This window comes from Leptidea sinapis, chromosome 30 (genome assembly GCF_905404315.1).
Source record: "Leptidea sinapis chromosome 30, ilLepSina1.1, whole genome shotgun sequence".
Lineage (NCBI taxonomy): Eukaryota > Metazoa > Arthropoda > Insecta > Lepidoptera > Pieridae > Leptidea > Leptidea sinapis.
The window spans coordinates 3,611,905-3,619,291 of NC_066294.1; the positions used below are offsets into that span (position 1 = coordinate 3,611,905).

The 7,387-nt window shown below is 32.1% G+C and overlaps 2 protein-coding genes across 2 annotated transcripts; one reads left to right on the forward strand and one right to left on the reverse strand.

The window, feature by feature from the left end:
- The first annotated feature begins 1,837 nt into the window (after nucleotides 1-1,837).
- On the forward strand, nucleotides 1,838-4,894 carry LOC126973899 (G patch domain and ankyrin repeat-containing protein 1 homolog). The gene is made up of 2 exons (XM_050821266.1): nucleotides 1,838-3,813; nucleotides 4,158-4,894. Exon 1 carries the CDS (start codon nucleotides 1,958-1,960, stop codon nucleotides 2,870-2,872), a length of 915 nt encoding a protein of 304 aa, XP_050677223.1. The 5' UTR covers nucleotides 1,838-1,957; the 3' UTR covers nucleotides 2,873-3,813; nucleotides 4,158-4,894.
- Nucleotides 4,895-5,234: 340 nt separating this feature from the next.
- On the reverse strand, nucleotides 5,235-6,636 carry LOC126973902 (congested-like trachea protein). Its single transcript, XM_050821270.1, has one exon. The coding sequence runs from the start codon at nucleotides 6,398-6,400 to the stop codon at nucleotides 5,504-5,506; it is 897 nt and encodes a 298-aa protein (XP_050677227.1). The 5' UTR covers nucleotides 6,401-6,636; the 3' UTR covers nucleotides 5,235-5,503.
- Between the last annotated feature and the right edge of the window lie 751 nt (nucleotides 6,637-7,387).

A 7,387-nucleotide genomic window follows, 5' to 3' on the forward strand; every position in this document is an offset into this window, starting at 1 on the left:
AACTTGGTTGGACTTAAATGGCCTTGATCTATCACCTAAAAATGTACAATAGTTTTATTCACGAGATCAAGAACTCCTCCTCCTATTTCTATATTTTATGAGGGTTATCAGATTCCAGTTAAAGATAATGTTAAGTTTTTGGGAATTGTCTTAGATTCGAAACTAACTGGTATCCCACATTGTGATTACCTAAATGCTAAATGTGAGCGTACTCTTAATATTTTAAGATGTCTGTCAGGTGTTTGGTGGGGTGCGCACCCTTTTTGCATGAAATTGTTATATAATGCTCTTATAAGAAGTATATTAGATTATGGTACATTCTTGCTGGAGCCTGGTAGTGTAAAAAACAGATCTCATACAGTCCAAAGCTTTACGAGTAGTTTCTGGTGCTATGCGGTCAAGTCCTATCAATGCTCTTCAAGTAGAATGTGGTGATCCTCCACTACATCTACGTCGTCAATATTTAGCAGACAAATTTATATTCCGATCTTTTCAGTTTCTTAACCACTCTCTTTATAACAAACTTCAGAAACTTTCTCATTATATAGAATCATCTGCATATTGTCAAATAAAAACCCACCTTGTCTAATCAATAGTTTTAAGAAATTTATCAACATAAAAGCTCCTATTCATCGATCCATTAACTATCCTCTTTTCAGTACTAGCTTTGAAGCATTAATGTTGCTTCCAGAAATTAATTTTAACTCAGATTTAAATAAGCACGATATTAGTAAAAATTTTTCGTTTAATCTTCTTAAAAATACTGTTTGGGTTGATTACCATCATATTTACACAGACGCGTCTAAACATTCCTCCTCGGATCCCGTTGGTGTAGGTTTCTATCACGCTCAATTTAAAATATCACAGAAAATTAAACTTCCTCCGGAAACATCGGTGTTTACTGGGGAATGTTATGGTATTTTTAAGGCTATTGAATATATTATTCTATTTAAACTTCCAAAAACAATAATTTTCTCTGATTCAAAAAGTGCCTTACAGTCTCTCAATAGGTTCCCATTTAAATCAAAAAACATTTCTTCTGTTGTCATAGAAATAAGAAATCTATTAAATAAATGCAATCACTTTTGTCTTTCTGTGTTGTTTGTATGGATCCCCAGCCATAGCGACATTCCTGGTAATATAAAAGCAGACCAACTAGCTAATGAAGCCGTGGTCGATGGCGACATTTTCCCTTATAAAGTTTTTTGCCAGGATCTAGGTGCTCTTCCTATAGTTCACCTTCAGGATTGTTGGAATAGACTTTGGACTGAAACTGGTCAATCAAAAGGCAGGAAATATTTTAACCTTCAGCCACTTATTTCATTTAAACCATGGTTTTTCCGTGCCAAATGCAATAAGTTAGTATGTTCTTCTATCATAAGAATGCGTTTGGGTCATGTTTGCACTCCTGTTCATCTTAATAGATTAGGCATTGTATCTACTGACATGTGTGAATGTGAATCCGATAAATGTGATCTAGATCACATTTTCTTTTCATGTTCTCTATACGACCGCTCCTCATTCCTGAATGATCTAATATCTCTTAATGTTCCTTTTCCTACCTGTATATCCTGTCTAATTATGTATCCATGTAAATTTTATAAAATATTGTCATCTTTCATTCTTCAGAATCATATTAAAGTTTAAATATTTGTAATGTTGTGTAAGTAGCAAGTATATATATGTATATTTATGAAATTTTTAATATCCGTTTCAATCCTCTTTCTACTTATCTGATCCTTTCCCGTGTTCCGTATCCTTTTTTAACTTAGTTTCCCAATCTTTTAATTTACGTTATTGGCAAAAAGTAAACGCTATTGCCAAAAGAAAAAAAAAAAAAAAGTCACTGATGACTGAATAACTAGGATTTTATTTGAGTATTAAAATATTTACGGCTGCCAATATATTTCAATATTATACATGAATAACAACAAATAAAACATTTGTTTGCTGAACAATGTTACACAAAGTTTACACTAATTTTGTAAATCCTGCAAACTGTTCCAATTCAATAGGTGGACTTCATATAAGTGGTACGGAAGCAAAACATTTTTATCTGGAAGAAGTGAAAGAAGTTCGATTTGGAGATTCTATTGATAACAAGGTTGACCATAACATTGTTAACTCTAAATGTAACAAAAAAGTTACTAACAATGAACTCTTGTCTGATAAGAATTTATTTTACCTCGTACAAAATAATAAAATTGAAAATATAAAGTTTATACTGAACAGATATCCAAATAAAATAAACATTGTTGATGAATTTGGTTGGAGTTTACTTATGATAGCCTGCCAATCAAATTCAATTGAGACAGTGAAAGAGCTTTTAAAGCGTGGAATTGATACTTCAATTAGAGATAAAGCTGGAAACTCTGCAAATAGTTTAGTAATTAGAAATAAAAATTTTCAACTGGCAGATATACTACTAAGTTATAAGTCAACACCAAATATTGAAGTATGCAATGAACATTCCACCCCAAAAAAGAGAAAACCAATAGAGTATAAATGTGAAATATGTGAGAATCAAGTTTTTCCCGATAAACAGAAACATCTCTCATCTACAGTTCATAACCTAAATGCAAGCAAAGGGAAAAAGACTGCACCCCATTATGTGATACCAGAATCTAATAAAGGGTACCAAATAATGTTAAAGGTTGGTTGGGACAAAGAGGTAGGCCTGGGTCCTGCTGGTTTAGGTAAAAGGTACCCAATAAGAACTGTTATGAAATCTGACAGAAAAGGGTTAGGATTAAAAACTAAGGTAGAAAATACTACAAGAGAAACATCTAAATATATCAACAAGAAATTACTTGCAAAAGAACACCACAACAACAAACAAATGGAAATCAATTTTAGAAGGCAGTTTTATTAAATTTTAACTATCAGACAATATTTATTTATATAGAAAGATGAGAGTAAAGATTCAATAAGAATTTTGAAAGTGATTAACACAGATATATCAGAATAAGGTTCAGTATAAGTGTGTTTAAACCTAAATTTTAAAAAACTGAAGCAATAATTTCCCATAACAATTACTTGCACAGCCACAACGAAAAATGTTTTATAATATCCAATTTTTTTTTAAATCATAGTTTAACAGCCATTCCCAATATTCAGTCTATCTCTTACTCGAGATCGTAACTTATCATTGACTCTTCTGTCCCAATAAACTTATTGACAGTAACTCACCTTATCCCTACACACTGTATGTCAATGGGACGATGTATAGCTTACCAGCAATAGAAGTTTGTATCGAAATTGCAATTCACGTGTCCCAATATAAGGCGATAAGAATGACTTATCAGGTATATTGGGACAGCTAATTACTGACAGAAGAATGTAGTAATTTATCTCTAACTGTAGATAGTATATTGGGAATGGTCGTAAGCATACCAGATGTGAGGTGGCATCTTGTTCATAACATTGACAATGTGAATGTGATACAATTAACTTGCTCTGTGTGTTACCCACTCTGGCCATGTGAGATGTTAATGCCAGGAGTTGAGTGTGCTTAACTGATATTATAGCAGTGTTCCTTGACTGAAATTTCTGTCTAGCTTCACCTGTTGAGTACATACATAAATAAAACCAACAAAACTAGGAATCTATTAGCAGCAAAACTGGCTACCCAAAGTGTGGGACCTCTAGATGTCTTGCTTATTTAATTCTCCTGTATTGTAAATTCCTTCACTTAAATCATGTAATAATTAACCTCTTTTTTATATTTAAATCAAATCAATACCATTTTTTTCGAAGATATTAATAACACATCAAAAGTTATACTTGTTAATATTTACCAACACTTCGGATAAGGTTAAGCTTTAAGAAAATTTATTGAATAAGGCGTTACTTTGCGGAAATCCATAACTATACAAATTATTTAAGTTTTCTTTAGTGTTAATTCCGCCAATATTTGTCTTTAAAACAATTCGACACGTGTTTCGCCTCTACACGAGGCATCCTCAGGACGTGTTGTCTCGCCAAAGTCTCGTGCCAGATTTTGGCGAGACAACACGTCCTGAGGAAGTCTCGTGCCAGATTTTGGCGAGACAACACGTCCTGAGGATGCCTCGTGTAGAGGCGAAACACGTGTCGAATTGTTTTAAAGACAAATATTGGCGGAATTAACACTAAAGAAAACTTAAATAATTTGTAAGGTTAAGCTTTATTCAGAATAAGTAGCAACAAACTCATTGCCACTTGTTAAAAACATGTACAGGTTAATTTGCTTTACAGTTTATTTAAATTATAATATGTAAAGTGGTGCAATAAAATACTCCTATCATCTAATACTAAATAGGTTAAAAAAATGTATGTGATTCAAGAACATGTTTTTTCCATTTATGTAAATTACTCCTAATATAAACAAAGGATTCCTGGACTCAATTATTGTGAAATAAGATGATGAACCAGCTCTTGAATCATCTAGTACCTACATAACTGAAAATAAATATTACCAGGTTAAAGGTTGGTTCGGACAACCATGTGGAGGTAATCATGTTACATAGTCTTAAAACACCACAGTAGAGATGGTTAGCCTCAAGATGTTCTGTTTGAGAGTAAGAAATTGTATATTTCTCAAGGTTAAGACAATATTATAACAATATATTGTGTTTATATTTATGAATTATTAATAAGAGGAAAATATTGAACTTAGTCATATTTATATAATAATTATACATTTACCTGTTTTCGTAAATAAATACCTTCGATCAACTATAGCAACTAATAACAATTAGTTGCTATTGTTGATTGAAGATAAATACCAAATGTTGTATATTGCTCTAAAATAAATTTATGCAGACAAATACTTATCTACATATTATGTAAATCATTTTGAAATTGGAACACAACATTGTTTTACATAGGAGCACTTATTAAAATATATATTATATACATTGTTTCACTCCAACAACCTATAATTATGAAATATGGCATGTTTATGTATTTTTCATGCAGAATTTCTATTCATTATCCTTTGTATCAAGTATTCTGCAGCATATCAACTACAATATCAGATACTTAATCCCAATGAAAATCCTGTTATATTTATCAGGTTCAGCTAGTAATATATACTATTATAAATTAATGAAACAATACAATATAAATTCCTTAGTATGACTTACTCATAAAGAGTGATAATTTTAAGAATGTTGATTGTTAGACATATAATAGGATTAAGAACTTAATATATTCAAAAATTTAAAATTGGTAGAAGTAATAAAATTACTAAAAAAAGGCACTTTAGGCTTTTATTACAATATTTTTAAACAACAACTATCTATGTCTTTAATTTATACAAAATATATTGTCTGCAAAATAAAAATAAGAAAAATATGATTGCTTTATTTGTGTCATGTAAAATGGCAAAATAATAATATTCATCAACAATATAAATAAACTGTAAAAATATGGATTACACTTAAATGGAAGTCTTTAAAATTTTTCTTATATCTACTTAGTACATGCACAATTTCACTATTCCATAGAACATCACTCAATATCAGAGCTTGGGTGCAACCCAGTCTAGGAATTTGATTGCTAATTCAAACCCAACAAAGCAGGCGGCATTCGCTGGGAAGGCCCGCAACATTACAGGTGTAACTCCTTTATACAATGCGGTAGGACCTTCTCTTTCCATTAATTGCTTAAAAACATCCTTCATGCCATTTGGATATGTACCCTCAGGAGCAGTTTGTAATCTACTTTTTAAAACATCTGCAGGCATGCCGACTAGCCAGTTAGCTATACCAGCACATCCCCCAGCCATTATTGTGGCAAACATTTTCATTTTAGCACTGGAGTCTTCTGGAACAAGCACCTCTTTCACCCATTCATAAGTCATAAAGTACATACCACTGGCTGGTACATCTCTTAGTATGGTGGCAACACTCCCTTTGTAAATACTTTTGACACCACCCTCTGCATATAGCTGTCTGGCACAGTCTACCATGCCAGAATACTTCTGAGGTACATTACCACCTTGTTGAATTTGAAGTAAACATTTTATTCTTTCTCCTGGAGCCATGATAGAGGTTGTAAAAATCCCTGAGAATGCACCAGCAAGAAATAGTTGTGGTTTTGTTAAAACTTGGTCATCACTAGACTTAATCAATTTTTTACCAAGTCCAAAACCAAAAAAGCTGATAGCAAATATTGGTGCTACACCAGTGAGTGGCGCTGACATGCCTTTATAAAGACCTCGGAAACCTTCTTTTTGAATAGTTTTTTTAAAACAGTCCAAAGTTCCAAGGTACAAAGGTAACTCACCAGGTTTTGGTAAGGGCATAGTTTGTAATCTTACTTTTACAGTATCCATTGGATGTCCAGCTAGAACTGTACAAATACCACCAAAACCACCACTTAAAAAATATTTAATCGGGCTGCTGTTTTCAGACATTTTTGAATAACTCTGTAAATAGAAATCGAAGATATTAAAATAACATTACTGTGCTGTCACCGAACTAATACCAAGCAATAGCCTTAAAATTTTAAGATTTCAGCTTTTAAAACTGGTTTTCTTGATCACTAGGTGAGCGAGTTCGAAAGCAGATAGGTATTAATAATTCAAAGTCCATCCAAAGAACAATTCAACAAACAGCCAATCACAGCTGATAAGAATTATGACACAACCACAGCACAGTCCGATCTTCGGTAGAAGAATTATTATTTTCAGTATGTGTATTTGTACTCTGTGATTATTATTCTGATTTCTGTAGTTCAGAATAAAACTTCATAGTATACGCTGTGTTAATATATTAGAAACAAGAAAATGCACTCAAATATTATCAATCAATAACAGTGAGTCGTGACTCGTGACCGCAGAGATTTTAGTTAAATTGCATAAAAAAAAAAGATTTTATATCTTCTTATCATATTTTATAAGTCTAGGTAGACTGTGACAGTTGTGAAAACACCGAAAAATTGAGGTTGATAGTTAACCTCTATTTTTGCAATGCACACTCACTAAAGCTACATATAAATCACGATTGTAAGACGTAGCTAGTAGTCTATGGGTATGGAGTCTAGTCGTCTGAGAAGTTCTGAGTGAAGCCAGGTCCCAGAGTAAATATTATATTCTTTCGTGAACTTGTTCAGGCTTCTGAGAGTAAAAATACTCTTTGGTTCAAGGGCACAGTATCTCTTTAGTGTAAAAGTATTCTGATTACTTGGTGTTCTGTGCACAGACCAAGCACAGACTACAGTATTTTGAAAGTTGTGATTTAATTGTAAATATTTTTATAAATAAAGATTAACTACTACAGCTGTTAAAGTTATTTGTGTACAATTCAGAAAAATAATATAATTGTAAATTGCGTCCAATGGTGTATAAAATTATATAAGCGTGTATTATAATATAATAAATGAACTATTGCCTGAATGTAAA